This window comes from Gobio gobio, assembly GCF_949357685.1.
Source record: "Gobio gobio genome assembly, chromosome: 18".
Taxonomy (NCBI): Eukaryota; Metazoa; Chordata; class Actinopteri; order Cypriniformes; family Gobionidae; genus Gobio; species Gobio gobio.
This window is the reverse complement of record NC_137111.1, coordinates 36,591,585-36,611,555: the sequence shown is the minus strand read 5'-3', so window position 1 is coordinate 36,611,555 and position 19,971 is coordinate 36,591,585. Positions and strand designations below refer to the sequence as shown.

Sequence of the window (19,971 nt, the reverse complement as noted above, 5' to 3'; positions counted from 1 at the left end):
TTTTTTAAAATTGAGTTAACTTTCTATATTTTTATAGCGTGTAAAATGAGCCACAGTGCATTGCTATAACCTGCAGATTTGCTTTTGAGTCTACACAGTTTAACCTATCCCTAAAAAGCCTTTTACCAAGACTTTATTACATTGTGACAGATTCACAAAACAATCCGCACTCAAATGTGTTGCACAATCTATTAAGATTTATCAGTGACTTTATTAAAATCAAACCTTAAACGTCCTTCTGAAGGATATGCAGAGCTGTGTGTGCTACACACAGCAAGTAAAAGGTCTAGTAGTGGACTTTCTACATTGTTTACTCTCATTTTCACCTGCAGCTTTGTCATAGCTTATGGCTATAATGATCTCCATCTAACTATTATTTTAGCTAAATCGCATTTTCTTGCATTCTTTTAGTTTGATGTGAATTCCTGATACAGACATATAGTGCAAATGTTCAGAATAATTCCTCAGATGTGTTATGGCATGTTCTGTTCTGCATAAGCAGAGCACTTCAGAAGAAGTTACAGGAACACAGCGTTCAAGTCATCCATCAAATACTGCATTTGTATGTCCCTAGTCTACTAGTTATTACATGGTAAATAACAACATATAGCTACTCGTGTTTGTTTGTCCAGGTGTTTTGATATTAAGTAACTGTAATAAACAGTTGGCTGGTCATTATTGTAAAATAAACTGATCACGACCCTGACAGAAAGCTACTCAACAAATAAATCAACTGACTGTACATTATCCTTACAAATGTGCTTGATGAGAAAATTAATCCTGAGCAAAGATTTGTAGCCGCGTATTTATTTACAAAAAAGGAGCCAGTGTATCTTATACCAAGTCAAACGTTTAAAATAATTGACAGGAAATTAACTATTAATGTGACAGTAACAAAATGAAACTGAAACAGAGAGGTCAACACCTGTGCAACTCTAGAATCCAGTGTCAACTGAGTCTAATTACCCGGTTATTCAGTGTATTAACGTGTCAGGATCAGAGCAGCTCACTGTGACATCTGACAGTTATCGCTACTCTATCAGACATATGTAAAGGAGGAACTGTTGTGCTTTAATACAACCGAAAAAAGATTCTAAATAAAAAACCTACATCGTATACCAAACATTCGGTACCATGAACTGCTTCGGCAAAAGGTGAGGCATGGAGTTCAATAATGGAGCTCATTATTTCTGTGTGACAACTGGACCATTGTATGTCTACGTCCAACGTAAACAGTACAATAATGAAAGTCGATGTGGACAAACCACACAGATTAACCCTTACAAAATAACCGACACGATGATTATGATGGAAAGTATTAATAACACGTTCGCTCCTGGCATGTCAAGCACAGCCTTTTGATGATTGCGAACAGCAAGACCAGATATCAGTGAACTTTATTAGTCGGGTTATGATCATATTTAATGCAACGAACAGATGGCTGTGTGTATGACAGCAGCGCTTGAGCTCAGCAGGTGATCTCGGATCCAATCCAGACAATCTCTGCTGTAACGTAGGCCGCAGCCCGTGTATAACACACACACACATACGACCTGTTTGGGAACACGCAGCGTACCTACCTCGCCTTGTAGAGTGTGGAATTACATTTCACGTTGCCATGATCCTTAGAGGTGTTCTCTTGTACTGCTCTCAGGCGACAGCACCCATTTCTCAAACTAAGGATTTCTTTTCCGGAGTATTTACATGGACAACGCTTGTGCTTCCTGTTTTGTGGTCATGTGTCCGGTTTAACCAATCACATATCTGTTGTGGACGACAGAGCCAATCAGAGGGCGAGGCCATAGATCGTAAGCGTGAGTGACATGGAGTGTAGCCAATAAAAGTCAAGATAATTGTGTCAGGTTGACTCGAAGCAAGAAAATCAATGAACTGTCAAGGAGGGGGGAAAACAATGAAAAAGATACCTTAATTTACAATTTTAACAAATTAAAGAATAAAACAAATTATTTAAAGTGGTCTTCATTGAAAATAATCTGTTAAAACAGTTTTCAGGCCATCATTTTCTGTAAGACGTTGCATTATGTACAAACAATATGGGATTATTAAAGATATGCTTAATGCATTAAATACACTGTAAATATAACACTGAGCAGTGCTGTAAAGTATTTTACAGAATAATAAATGTGTGAATATATTTTCTTCTTTAAAAAATATTTCCAAATATGACAGAACTGTTTACTGACCCCCAGGGACTTATTTTCCCCTCCTGTGTTAACTTCCTGTTCCAACCCTCTATGACTACAGTAATGAAGTGTGCTGTTATCTCATAAGCCTAAAAATTGTTATTGAGGGAAAAAAAATAGCCTAGTTCAGGAAAGGATGTTAACATGTACAATAAAATACACCGTGTTTCACAAACAAAAGGCACAATTTATTAAGTCAACACATTTGTAACTTGAAATGTATCAATATAGATGTCTACCATTAATGCAGTGTCTGTTTGATATACAATATACATAGCAGTGAAGTAATGAAATATTTTGTGGAAGAACACTTCAAAATGAAAGCAAGATGTCTATGGGTCCTTCCTGTTATTTGCTGACTTCCTTGCACATTGTACACCAGAGATTTGACCGTATTTAGATATAGCGAGTCAAGTTGCACTTTGCTTTTCCCAAATTCCCACCAAATTTCCTTTATTAATGCCCCAAAGTCAAATGCAAAAGTATGAGCCATTTAATTAGCCATAAGTTTAGTTTTTTAGAGTCAAGGAATAAGGAAAATTCTCCCAGCAACAAATGGGGTTCTGAAAAATAACAGATCTGTCATCTGAATTCTGTAAAGTCTAGGGAACATTATTACAGAATAAAGGTCCCTTTAATTAAAGCATAATTTAAATTTCTTTCATTTAAACAAGAGGAAAGTCATGTCCATAGAAGACAAACCTAGAGTGGGATTAGTTACACATCACCAATTTACTGTGTTATGAATGAGGGTGTGTACTATGTTAGTTAGTGGTTAGCAAACAGCATTTGTACTTGTCACAGAAGTGTCTCATAGAACCATAAAGAAGTTTTTTCACACAAATATGAATTTACCAACATCACTAAGCAGATTATCATTACTTCAAAGTGAAATTAGACATTAGACATTTCAGCAGCAGATATTGTTCAGAATGCTGTAAACAAAAAGCACATATAAATATATTCAAAATAAACAGAGTGCTCAAATTTTCCTGTGATGATCACAGGGTTCAGAGGTCAGAAGCTCATGAGGAGGTCACGCTCTTGCACACTGGTAAGGAAAGACTTCCCAAAAACGAAGGAGTGAAGCCCTGCCCGCAGCTTCTCCGCCATCGCCATGATGATATTCAAGTCCCCCTCCACCGTTAGGTCTAAATCAGTTTTCAGATTACGTAGAGATCTGAAAGGTTTCTTCCCCTTCTGCCTGTAATCAACAATAATAATCAACATGACGCATTGAGTCTACCTGGATATGCAGTAAACAACATAATCATGACCTACACTCCCAGCCAAGCAATTTTTTACCTGCATGAGCAAACTCTGCTGCTGACAAACATGGACACGCAATCTTACTTTGTTAATTATCTCAGGAATTATTTTAAACTCTTGAATCAAACTTGTATTTAAAATACAGCCAGAAAAAGGTATGCCAGTAAATGCGTATTGTAAAGGATGGAAGCTTGGATCATGAATTTTATCATGTTTAACTAATAAATAGGCAATTTTTTTATTATTTGAATTGAAATAAGAAACACAGAGCAGATAAAACAGCTAAATATTATATTAAATAATTGACTTATGAATAAAATTTCATAGAGACAGAGCGTATTTAGGCCACGCCCACACCGGGGGGGAAAACAATCCAACGCTCTCCATTGACTTTGCATTGCGTGAGGCTGCATCCTTGTCATTTCGGACTTATAACAAAAAACAGAACAATGTCTAAAAGCTGATATGTGACAAAGTGTACAGCAAACAAGCTAAAAAACACAGAAATACGTTTTTATAAGCTGTCGACCCAAAAAGACGAGAGTTTAAGGAGACAAAAGTGGATAAAGGTAGTAAAACGTGACGCATCAGCAGGAAGAATGGGTACATTTTGGGATCCTGACACTCAGTATGTCTCAGTATGCCTATGTGTGCAGTAAATATGTTGTCACTGTTAAGTCAAATATCCAAATGTCAGGTTTATATGTTATATTTCCTGTCTCTGATTACGTTCCCCTCTAGTGGGTGTACTTCTCAGTGTAATACAACGTGTCGCGCTCTGTCTCAATGGCCTGTATTGTCCTTAAACGCTCGTTTTTTGGGTCAATAGCTTATAAAAACTTCTGGGTTTTTGGTTGTGGGTTTTTTTTTAGCTTGTTTGCTGTACACTTTGTCACATATCCGCTTTTAGACATTGTTCTGTTTTTTGTTATAAGTCCGAAATGACAAGGATGCAGCCTCACGCAATGCAAAGTCAATGGAGAGCGTTCAATTGTTTCCCCCCCGGTGGGCGTGGTCTTCAGATTATGACGCGTGTCGCTCTGTCTCTATTGCCCGTTGATCACGTCTCTTGTAGTCTGATTGGTTGAAGGACTATCCAATTGCATACAGAGTCATTTGAATTATGCTCGTTAATCACGCCTCTTGTAGTCTGATTGGTTGAAGGAGTATCCAATTGTGTACAGAGTGAGAAAATACATAGCAGACTCCCCAGACCAATGTTCAATTTTAAATTGAGCTTGGTCTGGTGATAGCCAGACAATTTTTTTACTGTATTTTTGATCAAATATATGCAGCCAACCCAAAACATTTGAATGGTAGTGTATATCACCCACGACCCACCTTTACATCATTGTGCTTAATGTTACTGAAAATTGTATTCATTCAGTGCATAATCCATCTACAGTACACACATGATTCTTAATATCCAGATAAAATAGACAGAAAGTGGACTAAATAAATATGGACTCGTAAAGTTGATGTCCCTACAATAACAGACCTGTGTGCTATGAACTTCAAAAACGTTTGAAAATGTAACGTTTAGTTGATCCTGATAAGCACTCGTGTCACAGTTGTAAACACGACGTCTTTCTTTTTCCATAAGGGGGTTTGGCATTACGAAAGCTTTGTTTCCAGGTGGACCGTTAAAGAACGCAACACTCACGTCTCCCAGAAATCCTGGAGAATTCAACCATCAGATGACGACTTTGAATCTCCCAAGGCGTTTCCCATATTTAGTGTCATATGTATCAGACGTTCAGCCAATGGTTCGTGAGCGTGATGTCTGAGGCTGAGACTAAAGTGGTTGGTGAGGTTGTAAGCTCAAAGCTCCCATACTTACGTCTCATCCTCAATATATCGGAGCAGTGTCAGGGCCTTCCTGTGCAGCAGGAGAAGGAAGTGGGACAAATACACACTCCGCAGAGACAGTCCTGGTTTCAACAGAAACACCTAGAAACCAACAAAGATGCATTCACACACACTCATATTATCAAGGCCAAAGCGGAGGAAGAAAGGGAGTCACAGCATGCTTACCTCATCTATGAAGGACTTCACAAGAGTGTCTTGGTGCATCACGTCCTGAAATATATTCCTAAGAAAAGCCATAAAGATTAGTTAGTGATTCAGAGGGTTCAAGAAGCCTCTCATATCCTCTTAAGAAACTTTAAGAGCTGCTTTTAATTCTCTAAAAAAAGGTTCAGAAGTTGACTACTTGACATGTGACGTTGATTACATCATAGAGCGAATGATATTGTGAGTGCCCTCATATATTATTACAATTTAAAATAACTGCTTTCAAATTTAATGTATTTTAAAATGTAATTTATTCCTTTGATGGCAAAGCCGAATTTTCAGCATCATTACTCTAATCTTCAGTGTCACATGATCCTTCAGGAATCATTCTCATTTGCTGATATGTGGCTCAAGAAACATTTCTTATAATTATCAATGTTGAAAATAGTTGTGCTGCTCAATATTTTTGTCGAAACAGTGTTTTTTTTTTTTCTGGATTTTTGATGAAGATAAATTCAAATTAATTGTCATTTTTAGTTAATTTAATGCATTTCGGAATAAAATAATTAATTTATACACACATATATATATATATATATATATATATATATATATATATATATATATATATATATATATATATATATATATATATATATATATATATATATATATATATATATATATATATATATATATATATATATATGTGTGTATAAAGTTTGGGCTCAGTAATATATATATATATATATACAGGGAGTGCAGAATTATTAGGCACGTTGATTTTCTGATCATATTTTTTTTCCAGGCACATTTGACCAATTCCAAACCACAGTAATCCTAATAACTACTATTGATTTAGTATTTAATAATGTATAAGTGATATATAATTGTTCATGAAGGCTGGAAATGAAAATCACCTTATATTCAGGTGTGCAGAATTATTAGGCATGTTTTCTTTTACAGATAAGTTGAGCCAAAAAAGAGATTTAACTCAGACTGAAAAGTCAAAAAGTATTAAATGCCCATGAGAAGGATGCAATACTAATGCAATACTAGACATTGCAGTTAAGGCATGACCATTGGACAGTGAAATGCTCGTTGGGTCAGCAGGATCTGACAAAAACAGGTGGTGAAGAAAAGACACCTGTTAACTGCAAAAGAATTAAGAATTAAGGTGAAGAATTAAGGGTGAAACCATCAGGAAGCCTTTAGTCTCCAGCGCCACCATTTTCCAAAGCTGCAACCTACCTGGAGTCTCCAGAGGTGCAAGGTGTCAGGATCTCAGAGACTTCAGTTAGGTAAAGAATCCTAAAAAATGACCCCCACTAGATAAGAATCATAAGCTGAAGTGTTGTAAAATACATGAAGAAGGTTTTTTTATAGGCTTTATAGGTTTTATAGGTTGAGAATGACTCTTGAAGGACCAGCACCACATCCTCTAGTACCACTGTTTGAAGAATTCATCTTCCAGAATCTGGCAGTACGTTTTGGGAGTTCATTTTTAGTCCATCTCTGCAAAACAGACTTCAGGATGGACTAAAATGAACTCCCAAAACGTACTGCCAGATTCTGGAAGATGAATTCTTCAAACAGTGGTACTAGAGGATGTGGTGCTGGTCCTTCAAGAGTCACTCTCAACCTATCTGTCCATAAAGCCTATAAAAAAACCTTCTTCATGTATTTTACAACACTTCAGCTTGTGATTCTTATCTAGTGGGGGTCATTTTTTAGGATTCTTTACCTAACTGAAGTCTCTGAGATCCTGACACCTTGCACTTCTGGAGACTCCAGGTAGGTTGCAGCTTTGGAAAATGGTGGTGCTGGAGACTAAAGGGTTCCTGATGGTTTCACCCTTAATTCTTCACCTTAATTCTTAATTCTTTTGCAGTTAACAGGTGTCTTTTCTTCACCACCTGTTTTTGTCAGATCCTGCTGACCCAACGAGCATTTCACTGTCCAATGGTCACGCCTTAACTGCAATGTCTAGTATTGCATTAGTATTGCATCCTTCTCATGGGCATTTAATACTTTTTGACTTTTCAGTCTGAGTTAAATCTCTTTTTTGGCTCAATTTATCTGTAAAAGAAAACATGCCTAATAATTCTGCACACCTGAATATAAGGTGATTTTCATTTCCAGCCTTCATGAACAATTATATATCACTTATACATTATTAAATACTAAATCAATAGTAGTTATTAGGATTACTGTGGTTTGGAATTGGTCAAATGTGCCTGGAAAAAAATATGATCAGAAAATCAACGTGCCTAATAATTCTGCACTCCCTGTATATATATATATATATATATATATATATATATATATATATATATATATATATATATATATATATATATATATATATATATATATATATATATATATATATATATATATATATATATATATATATATATATATATATATATATATATATTACTGAGCCCAAACTTTTGAACGGTAGTATATATTAAGTACGAATATGAATTAACAATGACCAATAGTACATTTATAAATAAATTAAGATTAACCTAGATTAATAAATGCTGTAAAAATTGGTTGTCCATTGGTTGTTCATGATACCTAATGCATTAGCTAATTTGTAAACCTTATTGTAAAGCATTGCCAAATATTTTAACAGGTCCTCTGTGATTTAATGATACTTATTTGATGGAGCTCTGGAATAACTCATTCTGAAAATTCTGAGGTCAAATAATTTTTGTACACTGACCACTAATATGCAATTGACTTTTGTCCATGCCATCGAACACTGTGCTAGTTGATGTATCTTGTATCTCTCTGCGATCTCTTCCCTCACACATTTAATATCTTTATTAATTTAAGTAGTGGTGTAATAAGCAGGATAATGTAGTCAGTAGGTCATTATCACAAAAAAACCTTCAGGATGAAACACAATCACTCTGCTTTGCATCAGGATGCATCAGCAATAATAACCGACTGACTGATTATCCCTTAAAGCGATAGTTCACCCAAAAATGAAAATTGTGTCATCATTTACTCACCCTCATGTTGTTCCAAACCTGTATGAGTTTCTTTCTTCTGTTGAACACAAAATAATTATTTTACCCTATATGGAAGTCAACTGTCTGGTTACCAACATTCTTTAAAATATTTTCTTTTTACTTGAACAGAAGAAAGAAACGCATACAGGTTTGGAACAACATAAGGGTGAGTAAATGACAGAATTGTTTTTTTGGGGTGAACTATCCCTTGCAATATATATATTTGTAAATACTTTGTATTCTTTGAAACAGCTAATCATAATACCGCTTCCAGATTAAGAAGGTATGTAGGGGTCATACAAGTCTGGGGTGTAGGAGTCCTGAGCGTTGATGAGGTTGTCTGAACTGATGTTATCCTCGCTGGCGGCCTTCCAAAGGGCACTGAGCTCAGAGCGCATGTAGCGTCTCTGATGATACGTGTGCTCGTGGCAGGGTGGCATCTGCTTCACTGTGTTAATGTCCACGTCGATGTGGGTGGTGGGGTACGGGGAGTAGAGCACCTGCCGGTAGGGTAACACAAAGCTGCCAGTGGAGTCCTGGGAAAGAGAAGAGAGACCTTTATACCACTACCATCTAGCACCAGGTGTCCTTAATGATTATGGGTAATTTAGTACTGAACATTCTTTGTAAATGGGCAGTAGTTATGAGTTTCCCCATGGAGGGATGCTGTGGATACCTTAAGGAGGCCCTGAACAAAGAGGCCGGTGTCATATTTAAACGAGCCATCGGGGTGACAGAGCCGAGAGCACTTTCTCTCAGCAGGAGTGAGGAACAGACACAGCGTGAGCACGATCTACAAAAGGAAACATCATTATTTGACTTGCATACTAAGGTGTGAATGTTGACAACGTCTATGCAGGAATGTGCACCTTATTGACTTTCTCAGGATTGCTGCCAACCACCATGGAGCAGCCACAAGTCTGAAGATGAGAGCTGATAGCCCTTTGATAAAGAAAGATGACAAACATTGAAACTTTCACTAAACTTTATTCAGATCATTGACTTCTACTAAAGATGTAATATGTCTTACTTGTGCAAAAAGTCTTCATGACAGCTGTCTCCAATATCATCATCGTTGAGCACAGTGTCCTTTAGCTGTAACAAGGAAAATTATTTCTTTATATGGTTCAGTGAGAGAGAAAAACATTCAATTTTTCAAAACTGTCATAAAAAGATCAAATGTATGTGCTACTGAGTGAGGATGGTTATGCATCTTCAAGCAGGACACATATTGTACACCCTTAGTAACCAATCAGTGTTTTGGTTTGTACAATAGCAAATGATAAATAATACAGTATATATTTAATAAACAAAATATATTTTCAAGGATTTGAAATGTTCATTAATTGGTTAATGACATACACCAATTTTGTTCAGGATTTATATTAGTATTCAAAATACAATTCACACATACAATGACTTGAATACACTCTTCTATGATGGGTATATTTTTATTATTTTTTAAATTAAAATAAAAAAAAAGTAAAAAATGCCAGGGTGATACAACGGTCTTGATATTTTAATGGAGAAAAAGCCTCATTAATACTATTAAATTATTTTATTGTATTAGTAACTCATTTTTATTTTATTTTATTTGCATTATATATATATATATGGAAGAAGCTATTTGAGTTTGGCTCACATTCCAATATCCTGTCACTTTCTGTCTACACTACATTTTCACTGTGAACAAAAAAAAACTGCTTCTCAAAAATGTCAAAATACTCACATCCACCTCCTCTGGTACACAGTGTTTCTTCATGGAAGTGAGAAGCTCCATTATGGGAACAATCTCAGATGACAACATAGAGATTATGTTGTAACCCTAAAGATAAAACACACACAAATATGCATTACAACAACAAACAAACAACAGCTGGATTCAAGTATAATTTAAGTACACAACTTGAAGCAAAGACCTTCTGCATGCAGATACGTCCCTTGCGGATTATGTGTTTGAGTCTCTCCACACACACGCTGTGCAGTGGCAGGTAGAAACCGAGCTCTGTCTGTGGCAGGATGATTGACAGAGCACAAGTGTTCTTATCACCCTTGAGTTCTCCGTCAAAAATCAGTGAGACGATGATGACTCCCTTCTCCGCCAAGACGAAGAATTTCACATCCACTGCGCCGCTCTCCGCATTTCTCAATATCTCGCCGTTCAGTGTGTGATTGGCCAGAAACGTGACCTCTCCATCACTGAGCAGCGACAGCCCCTGACCTTTGGGGGCCCAGATGTGACGTACACGAGGTCCCAGGATGTTGTCCCAGTAAGCGAAGGTCGCAGCCAGCACGGGACACCAGTCCTCAACCAGCACTTCAGTCTTAGCCACAGCTGGAGACTGAGGGGGACAGGCTGCGGACATGACGGCCACTCAAGCTGACCTATACAGTCACACTACTGTCAGTCTCACAATGCAGAAGTCAGTGGTGTCAAACAGACTGCAACATCCCTCTGCAGTTGCATTGCACTCGTGCAATCTGTTTGAGAGGAAGAGAAAATACAGTGGACTAGAAAGTGAAAACAGTGGCATGACATGCAAACCAGACCAATATAACGTTATAAAATGCCATTGCTGATTTCTAACCTAGGCTCATTTGGGCTGAAAAATATTTTCTTTTAAAAACACGCAAGCTTTTCGACCTCAGGGTAACGTTATGTCAAAATATCAAAATAGTTTAGAGCTATCATAGAGCTTCATGTACAGTATGTCAACATACATCGAGCTAATGTTAATCACTACACCGTGAGATTCATCTAAAAAATTAATCTGCGTTAGCTTGAATAACCGTAATACATTATTGTTTGTCGCCAATATGTTACACATATAGAATCTTACCCGTTTTAGCTCAAAACAACAACACATTCGTCAACCCTTTCCTGGTTCTTTGCTGTCATTGGCAGAAGGCTGCGAAGAAGCGCGTTGCTGAAGCGCTGGGCACAACAGCGCCCTCTGGCGGGTTAAGGAGTAATTTGATTACCCGAGAGAGACCGGGGGGAAATTCAATTACCTTGTGAGTTGTTTTGTCAAACCATCACTTTAGGCTGTGATCTGTATTGTGGAAGATATCGCTGTTATATTATTGTATCGAACTGTGTTGTATATGATATTGTTTTTTTTGTTGTTTACCATGCCCTGATACAGCTAAATCGGGGTTATTGCTTTACACTTCAGTGTACACTTCAGTGTAATAATATACACTATAACGTTACTAGGGGCGTCGCTGGAAAATAGTCGGTTTTTACTGGGCCCCACTTGATTGTTGCAGATAAATCCTTGTCTGACGTGGAAGAAGATTAACGTATAATTAACGACCTGACATGAGGATCATTTGTCAACATGTCCGTATTTTCTGTCGACTGAACCGACCAACCCAATTAGCTAATGAATCTTTCTGTTCTTTTCCGAGAATCAAGAGAATTCAGCATCAGTTGTGTAAGTAAAATCGGTTCGCCATTTAGTATGAATCAATATAGTTCACTATAAGGTGCTGAATCATTTGGATCACTTCCTCACTCCCTGACAAGATATTTAAAGGTCCCATGGCATGGCATTTTTCTATTATTTTATAATGTTTCCTGAGGTGTACTTATATTGTTCGTATGATTTTTACATCATAATTTAGAAATAAAAGGCATTTTTTCTATAGGGGAGAACTGGGGCGAAAGTAACACGGGACGAAAGTAACAACGCGATTTTCTCCGAGCCCTGAATACATTTGCAATTCAAGCTATGACAGCACGTTCAGCACACAACCCATGACGGATCTGCCAAATATCATGTGATTCCGCCATCGTTTCCCGCGGTTAGGTCCGAAATGCAGTTTTCAAGTACGGCAAGTAAATTAATGAAGCGGTACTTTTTTTCTAATTACAAGTTGTGTTTCTTGTTTTATGTGTCACAGTAATGATCAATCTACGGGTTATTTAGTGCTGTTACACACCCTGAAGGTTTGTCTTTTCAGAGTTTTTCAGTATAAAAGTAAATCGTGTTTAAATGTCAGGACACTTGTTACTTTTGTCCCGCTATTATATATATAATCCATATTATGCACATTTAATTTAATTTAATTTTTATAGTGTTCATGCTGTTGAAGAAAAAACTTATCAAATAGATTGACATTGCAAATAAAAAATATTCTAAACAATTCAAGTTTGTACTGTCATATTACATTTGAAACATTTGATGAACTTTAACTTAACATATAAAATGAAAATGTAATTTAATATTTTTTTTTGCAAAGATAAAGGACAAAATATGTTTGCAGTTACATATTAACAAGGTCATAGTCAGGTATGTTTAATAAAAACAAGAGTAGCACCAAAAAATCTAGCTTGTATTGTTGTGTTACTTTCGTCCCACCTGATGGGGTCAAAAGTAACAATGTGCAGCTTATGTTCAAAGTGAAATTATACTGTAGTCGTTCTACATTTGTACAAAATACCACCTGCTATTGATAGACCACACTTGTGAGTTATTGGCCACAGCAAAAATATATCTCATAAAATGGTACTTTCGTCCCTGCTCTCCCCTACTGATGTTTGCCCTGTGGCTGAATGCCCTGTTTCAAGGGGCGTCTGCTGCGAGACTTCAGTTAAAACACCCACTGTTGTGATTGGCTGACATCTTTGCATTTGAAATGAGTATCGGATCTTGTAGCGGAGGGGGCGTGGTTTAACGAGGTCTACGAGGCACCCAGGCAGGAGCCTGCTTCCAGAGAGACGCGACGAAGACGTACAAAAACACTGACTCACAAGATAGAAAACACTGTTCTGTCGGGAGAGAGAGAAGCCGCAGCGTGTGCACGAATAATAAAGTTCTGTGTGAACTTGAATAATTAGCTACACATCAGAAATCACTGATCACAGATCAGAAGGAACTGAAAAAAGACTTCTGTTTTCATTTGTACATCCAAACACTGAGAAACTGCCAGCATTCACTGGTTCACAAGCCATGATCTCTCGAGGACAAATATAGCGCTTGCATGGGCGTGCCAAATTCTCTGGGCGGAGGAAAGGGAGGTAACCGTTCCTGTTATGAAGTCATAACAGGAAAATTCAAGATCAGCTCGTCTGGGCTGTCATTTTCTCAAAGGCAGAGAAAGACAGCCAGAACTCGGTTTACACCAATCTAAATTTCTAGCCACTTGGGGACAATATTTAGGCTAGGGGAACTCATATTAATGTTGAAAAACCTCATAAAATGAAAATTTCATGCCATGGGACCTTTAAGGTAAAGTGACATGTGAAGGCCAAGTATGGTAAACCATACTCGGAATTTGTCCACTGCATTTATGCTGCCTTCACATGCTATCGGAATGATCATAAAAACGAATTTCCTAGGTAAAAAATAATGATGTCGTGTTTACCACTGGGGAGTTTGGAAATAATTTTGATACCCAAATTCCCGAGATGGGCGTGTCATAAACTTTAAATATGGTGGCGGGGAGAGCTACTGCTGTGGCAGTTGTGGTTTTATTAGTTTTTTCCCCAAAACAGCTAGGTCGTCTTGTCTTGACATTTAATGTAGTGCATATTTACATGTACGAGTAATCATTTGCAGCGTATTGTATGTTTGATAGCTACACCTGCGTGAAATTACATTATCGGCAGAAAGTGGACTATCTGGAATGTGTATGGTTGTCAGTGCATGGGACACAACATATGTTGTTTTTAATAAGATTTTCCCAGTAAATAGGCAAGAATAAACCTGATGTCCACCATGATTCCTGTTCATTCCGCCAAAAGGACTTGAACACACCATCACCCTCATGTCGTTCCAAATCCTAAAGATTTCCGTTCATCTTTCGAACACAAATTAAGATATTTTTCATGAAATAAATGAATTATTTCTGTCCCTCCATTGACAGCTACTCAACTTGATGCTTCAAAAAGTTCATAAAGAAATCGTAAAACTAATCAATATTTCAGAGAAAAAAATGTTTTAACAGATTTTTGAATTTATGCTTTTTAATCGCATATAAACATTAATCAGTGAGCATAAACAGAAGCTTAACCCAGAGCCATAGAACCTGCTTGACGCGCGAGAACAAACCTCTTGCGGAAGCTCAAACGTGCGGCATAACATGAGAATGAACCTCATTGGTTTCTCGCACGTCAAGCGAACATGCTTGAGCTTCATCTTGACTTGAGACGCCAACTTCTGACGTACTGCATCCGCCATTTTGTTTCTTTTACCGTCTATGGTTGTTACTGGCACATGGCCTAATAGCATCAGCGTTGCTTCACTGCCATTCATAAATCCTCTCCCGTGGCCTCATGGGATAGTAAAGTGTCCAGCAAATGTGCACTTCAGAATCTCACTGGAAGTAGTAGGTCATCAAGGGACTTTTCACCTACTGTTTTTTGAATACTATGCATTTGGATGTACTACTCTGTTGGCACACAGTTTTTCACATACTATAGCCTATAGTAAGGGAAGTATTCGATTTTGGACGCAGCTTTAGTCTTAACTCAGTATTGTCCTCACTCTTAACCTTCTGATTGGCACCTCATCCTTCTACCTCTTGGTATGTAATACACACCATCCACCCTTGCTGAACTGTTTTACTGATCTCAATTTGGTGGTTAAATACACCACTTGACCCTCGCCACCTCAAACCACTGTTGTTGGATGATATATATTGTGCTCTCAGTTTTCCATTACAATGCCACAAACCTCGTTGACTTATTGTGATGGCAGAGAACGAGAGAGACAGAGGCATTTCAGGTTGCCACGGCAACAATAGTGTGAAGCAGCGTTAGCGACACTTTTAGGCGGCGCCTAGCAACCGTACCCATACATCCAAAGGCCAGGTTACAAGACGGCATGGGAAGGAAATCATTTGTGCAGGCTTTTGTTAGGGCTGTTGCCTTCTGCTTGATTTGCTTGACTACATAATGTGCTAGAAATATAGCAACAGATTATTTGCAGTTCAGTACGGATGAGTGTGTGGCTTTGGTATTAGCATGATGAGAAACTGATAATGAGTGAGTCTTGATGAGTGTGTGTGTGTGTGTATGTGTGTGTGTGTTTCTATATGAAACCTTAACGCTCACATGCTCTCTTGACTGATTAGGGCTCGCTGTGCTGATTAGCAGTTGTCATGTCTGCTCTTTACAGAGTCATTACATCTGCCAGAGTGATTTCCCTCCACCCCGTTCCTCATCCCATCATTCTGTGGTGTGGAAGAGTGGAGATGCTTGGCTCCTGCTCGCCCCAGCCCGCACGGAGGGGTAATGGGTTATTTTTTCTAGAACAATCCTGCTAATGCCATGCCATGGGTGTGAAAAAATCTCATATGCATCATATCGTGTCATGCCTTCAGCTCCAAAACTCAGAACAGAAGCACAAACCTGGCAAACAAACACACAGGGATTTGTTTTGTGTGATAGTGCAACTGAAGCCACTTTAAAATATGAGCAAAGCTCAAAGATTTATGACTAGGGCTGCTGGTGACATGTTGTTCCCCTTTGTTTCTTATTTTGCTTATTTGGCAGGCGGATAGGCAGCGCTGGCAAACCTTTAGTCTAAACTCATCCTCCTTCACCATCAGTCAGAGTGAAATATGTGGGGGAGATGAACCCCATCTTGGTAATCATTAGCCAACATCCATTTTCCACGGACGCTAATCCACAGGGTAAAGATTTTAAAGTGTTTTGGGCGGAGCTTTTTTCCCTCAAAATCAGGACCTTGTGGAAATATTGATTACTTGTCATTTAGCAGATGCTTTTTATCTGAAGTGATTTACAGTACACTTACAGCAGTGTGCAGCCTCCCTGGAGATTTGTCTAGGAACAGAGCGGGTAAAAGAAAATCCTGTTGAAATAACTGCTGATCTGGGACTGTTCACACGGCTGGGGTCCCCATACTATTTCAAGCTAAGACCCTCCTAGAGAGTTATAATTAATCACAAGAACCACCAAAAATGTTTTAGAATGAAATATGAGGGGAAAACACCATTGTTCTTTCATTTTGTTGTAATTTTTGGTTTTCCATGATGTCATACTATTGAATTTGGTCGGCTGAAAGTGTCATAACTCATAAGGCTAATGGTAAACTATAAAAATGGGGATCCACAAAGACTTTATTATGAGTTATACAGATAAAGAGAGAGTATAATTTTTCTTTTTGGGGGGGTCAAAAACAGCCTAATGGCTTTAGTGAAATGATTAATTGAAACTTGCAGTTGATTAGGGGAGTCAAGTGTACATTTAGAACACTTGAGCGTGCATTTAACATGCCTGCTCTGATGGATTTGTTGAGATCGTTCAGTGATCAGCAATTTGTCAGACTGATTAATTTAAAATAACTGGCTCATAAGAGTCATCTATTTGTGAATTGGACCGTGTGGCACTGTATTTGCGCTTGTTAAGTCACTTTTTATTCCACTGTTTGACTTTCATTCGTTTTCATGCAAATGCAAGAGACAGGAAATGCAAGCTCTTGCAAATTTCGCTGCTTTCCAAAGTTTAAGTTTGGTGAACTCTGCTTTGCTAAATTGGGACCAATAGAAGATTGATACATTGTGTTGTAACCTCTTAGTTAAAATACCCAAAACCTAAAAGAACCCAAACTTTAAATCAAAAGGATTGCAGTGTTGCAGTAAACTTGAGTAGATTGCACATTTTTTACATTTTGGATGCAATAAATATTAAATTGCGTTTTTTTTAGTCAAGACGTTGGTGTGTTGACCGTTGCAGTGTCCGCAGAAATTTTGCATGCTCAAGTCTAGTGTGACCACAGCTTAAATTGTGATGCATATGTCACAATTTCCAGGTCCAAACTCTCTGTTAGATCTCAAAAGTAGTTCTACTTAATAATAAATTATTAATCCTAACCTTTATCGCCATAGCAAAATCCCAGTTGGCCAGACAGTGATTTATCTTTCAAATTTATCATTAAAATATAGGTGTCCGGGACACCGTAATCCAGTAGACTGTAGTGTACACAGTGAGTTTTTAAAAGCTTATCTTAAATGTGTGCTATATATATATATAGTGCTCATAAACAGTTAGTGAGATAGTATTCTCAGTTGAAGAGTGGAGACTTGGACACACAAACAGTATTCAATACTTTACGATTTAACAAGCGGACAAGAAACACTATGGTGTGACAAGCTTGTGGTGCTTTGTGAAAAATGTAATAAGTAAGTTATGCCCAATTCACATTTGAATTTGAGTACATGTATTATTTGTATTTCTGACATTGTATGAACAAACCATCATTCTCAGACTTGGTGTGACCCTTTTATTTCCACTCTGCGACACAGTTTGAAAACCACTGGTCTACTGGGTTATCGACAGGATTTTTTGGGGCAAAATTAATTCAAGAATAATGAGTTTTGGTAGTAATATTTGACTTCATAAATAATTCTCTTCTTAAATGATGTCCTGAAGTCCTTCTAATATGTTTTTCTCTCTTTGTTGCATTTTCTTTTAGGTTGCAGGCAGTTCCCCGGGTCCATCTTAAAGAAAGACTTTATGCATCAGCTCCTGATCCTTTAATGTGTCTCTGAGGAAGACTCATTCACATTGAAAAGTGGCCCCAGCTCATATTTTCACCTCAAACGTGTCCTGACAGAACATTACAAGGTCAAGCACTCTCCACAGAACACTAGTCATATGGTGATGATGCACACACTGACACACTCGTATAAAAATAACTTCTGCTGTTTCAATTTGAGTCATAGACGGGACATGATTAGTTCAGGTATATTTAGATGCTTTTGATTGTGTAACAAAACAAGCTCACCTCGCAAGGACTAGCATACCCTCAGGGTACTTTAAGGTACTGGTAGTCTAGCACATAGAGGTTAATGGTTCACCATGCAGTTTCTTTAATACAGCTGGACTCTTTTTGGCAACAAATACAAAAAGTAGTAACCTGAGGCACATTGTCTTGATTAAAAAAGACTCTGTCCTTGCACTTTTGTGTAACACGATCAATCTAAGGCAGTTTAAGTAGAGGAAAGACTAATAATCTGTTTGGATAGGCTAAATTTAATTCAGTGCAGTGCTTATATCAAATACAATTTTTAGCCATCCGTCTTTCCTTTTTAAAATTGAGTTAAGATGGAGTCAGGAAGGAATATAGTTTAAATATAGCTTCAAGTTGCAATATACAAGGTCCAACGTGAACAGCAAGAGATAATTAAATGCTTAGACGTAGATCTTTGGAATGAGGATTTTAAAGATGACACTACTAAAGACATTATAGAACAAGACACTGAAGAGAAAATAGAACAAATACAGCCTAGGCCTTTACTAATAAAAAAACAAACACATAAAAACCCTTAGCAAGAAAAGAGGAAATGAGTCCTTAGTATTCAGTATAACGAAAGAAAAAAATATGAATGCACTACAGATCATTACAGACAGATGAGTGTCAGTTTCACCCTTAATTTGTTTCACTGTGATATTAATGGACATGAACTCAATCAGAGAAGCAGAACCTGATTTCACGAAGTGCAACATGTTCCTGGATCAACATCTTTATTGATCCTGGAACAACATTTCAAACAACCCATCAGATTTGAGGGACAAGTTTACAGTTTATATCAAATGCTTCTAAATCAGTGTTATTCACCTATCATTTCCCTCTGATTTTAGGGATGGGTAGGGATATGGCTAGAACAAAATGTGTTGAAAACGTCTAACTCAGCAAAATCAGGATGTGCAAAAATTCTAAATCCTCCTGCCTGGCCAATTTAGATTAACTGTATTAAGTAAAAATCAATAGCGCTTCAGCAGGCTTGGCTGCTTGTAAACCTGAATCAAAAAGGTCAATAATACCAGGAGAAAGCTATTAGTTAGCATTCCCATTCATTTCAGTTGCAGTTGCTTGCTTGGCACGTGACCATCTAGAAGCCTGCCATCCTTGCCCATGGGAACCTAGTTCTGGATACATTTTTGTTGTGCTGTTTTTTACTCTGGAGCAGTAAGAAAATGACATCACATCAACACTGATTGGTTGATCACACCACAAGTACAAGCACATCACCAAACCCTTCACTATTGACTATCCTGAGCTGTGACATCAAATGCAGCAAACAGGGACAAATATTCCATTTCATGCGTTAAAAAGGTCACTGCCAACACATCTACTAAACTATAACGGAATATTTACGATTTATATGTTTACTTGAAGAATTGTTCACACTCTAAAGAGCATTCATACCATATTTCATATAAATTGATTAAGCGGTTTATCAGAAGATATTTAGTATGCTTAGAAAACACAGACATTATAGAGACTAAATTTATGCTTCATGAGAAGCTGAATATGAATGTGAAATTTCAAGTTCGCAGCTCAAATTGACCAACAGCATTTTATACGCCTGTTGCTAAGCAACCACAGTGTTAATCTATCCCATAATTGAGATTATTGGAAAATTTGGCAACAAAAATAACATGCATGCAAAATTGGATGACTTTTCACCAAAAAGGTTGTGGAGTT

General features: G+C 37.5%; 2 protein-coding genes across 2 annotated transcripts in view; both read right to left on the bottom strand.

Annotated features, from left to right (window-relative positions):
* kiaa1109 (KIAA1109) overlaps positions 1-1,733 on the bottom strand; it is a 57,775-nt gene extending 56,042 nt beyond the window's left edge. Inside the window, 1 exon segment of the mRNA XM_079842274.1 lies at positions 1,581-1,733. The gene's annotated coding sequence lies outside the window, so the exon portion shown is untranslated.
* Positions 1,734-2,373: 640 nt separating this feature from the next.
* On the bottom strand, positions 2,374-11,435 carry c9orf72 (C9orf72-SMCR8 complex subunit). The gene is made up of 10 exons (XM_079843693.1): positions 11,353-11,435; positions 10,432-10,993; positions 10,242-10,337; positions 9,543-9,607; positions 9,382-9,454; positions 9,189-9,305; positions 8,813-9,048; positions 5,508-5,565; positions 5,314-5,423; positions 2,374-3,408 (listed from the first exon to the last, which is right to left on the bottom strand). Exons 2-10 carry the CDS (start codon positions 10,876-10,878, stop codon positions 3,222-3,224), a joined length of 1,389 nt encoding a protein of 462 aa, XP_079699819.1. The 5' UTR covers positions 10,879-10,993; positions 11,353-11,435; the 3' UTR covers positions 2,374-3,221.
* Between the last annotated feature and the right edge of the window lie 8,536 nt (positions 11,436-19,971).

Excerpts from the sequence above, each read along its gene's own strand:
- c9orf72 (XM_079843693.1), bottom strand. The coding sequence starts at position 10,878 with ATGTCCGCAGCCTGTCCCCCTCAGTCTCCAGCTGTGGCTAAGACTGAA. Across the intron at positions 9,049-9,188 it reads TTGTTCAGGGCCTCCTTAAG|GACTCCACTGGCAGCTTTGT; the intron begins GTATCCACAGCA and ends TCTCTTTCCCAG. Across the intron at positions 5,424-5,507 it reads TGAAGTCCTTCATAGATGAG|GTGTTTCTGTTGAAACCAGG; the intron begins GTAAGCATGCTG and ends GTTGGTTTCTAG.